The sequence below is a fragment of the Mastomys coucha genome, unplaced genomic scaffold (assembly GCF_008632895.1).
Source record: "Mastomys coucha isolate ucsf_1 unplaced genomic scaffold, UCSF_Mcou_1 pScaffold5, whole genome shotgun sequence".
NCBI lineage: Eukaryota > Metazoa > Chordata > Mammalia > Rodentia > Muridae > Mastomys > Mastomys coucha.
In genome coordinates, this window is record NW_022196911.1 from 74028346 (window position 1) to 74029580 (window position 1235).

The 1235-nt window shown below is 47.3% G+C and overlaps 1 protein-coding gene across 1 annotated transcript in view; it reads left to right on the forward strand.

Moving 5' to 3' along the window:
* Pigs (phosphatidylinositol glycan anchor biosynthesis class S) overlaps window positions 1-1235 on the forward strand; it is a 15311-nt gene that overhangs the window by 11856 nt on the left and 2220 nt on the right. Inside the window, exon 10 of the mRNA XM_031353183.1 lies at window positions 489-589. Coding sequence (XP_031209043.1) covers window positions 489-589 — 101 coding nt within the window. The remainder of the gene's footprint in view (window positions 1-488; window positions 590-1235) is intronic.

Consider the following 1235-nt stretch of genomic DNA (forward strand, 5'->3'; position numbering starts at 1 on the left):
GGGGGGGCAGTGGTGCATCTGTGCCCCTGTGAGGGGCAGGAGGTGGGGGGCAGTGGTGTATCTGTGCCCCTGTGAGGAGGAACGTACACCAGGGAGGTCCGGGGCTGTGCTGTACTCCTCTGCCAGCCCAGCTGTTTGTCACTTTTGTCAATGCCTTTTGCACTATGACCCTTTGGACTTAGAAGCTTGCAGCCCATCTTAGCTCTTAGCTTCCCTGGAGGAGTTCTCCACGCTTTTACCTTCTGGGCCGTAGATAGGATGACTGTCTGGAACTTCATCGGACTTTTGAGGGGGCAGTTAGAACAACGTACTTAAAGCTTCTTAAGTACTTAAGTACCTGGATACCCAAAAGAAAAAAAAAAGTTTCCTATGCCCCTGGGATTGATACTAGAAGCCGTATCTGCCTCCTCTTTCATGGCCTCTGGGTCCTAAGCAGAGATGGGCATGGCTCTGTGTGGTATTGAGGTAACCTCGTTCCCCATTTTCAGGTATACAATGTTGATCCGAAAATCTATAATGCTTCAGAGCTGCCGGTGAGAGTTGAGGTGGACATGGTACGGGTGATGGAGGTGTTCCTGGCTCAGTTGAGGTAAACTCCTACGTGATCCCCTTGGGACTGTGGCTACAGACAATGTAGCCATAGTCTTTGAGTATAGACGGGTGGCAAGGCAAAATGAACTTTTACCTGGTGGAGCACTGTGGCTGGGCCTGGGCCCAGATCCCCAGTGAGATGAAGAAAAGTTTCTAAGGGGTCCTCTCCTAAGGAGGATGAGCAACTGCAAAACTTGCCTTCAGAGAAATAGGAGCCAGCTTTCCAGGTGTGCTTACAGGGAGGGTTTTGTTTTGTTGTTTTAGTTTTCTTTTTGAGACAGGGTTTCACTTTATAGCCCTGGTTGGCCTAGAACTTGCTATGTAGACCAGGCTGTTCTTGAACTGAAAGAGGTCTGCCTGACTCTGCCTCACAAGTGCTGGATTAAAGGCATATACCATCTTTCCTGGCTTTGTTTTTTTCATTTTTAAATTTTTTATTTTATTTTTTACTTTATGTGTATGGTTGGTTTGCCTGCATGTATGTCTGGTGCCCACAGAGACCAGAAGAGGGCTTTGGATCTCCTGAAACCAGAGTTACAGATGGTTGTGAGCTATCAAGTGGATGCTGGAAACTCAATTTCTCTGAAAGAACAACCAGTGCTCTTAACCACTGAGCCATCCTTCCAGCTTTTTTTTTTTTTTTT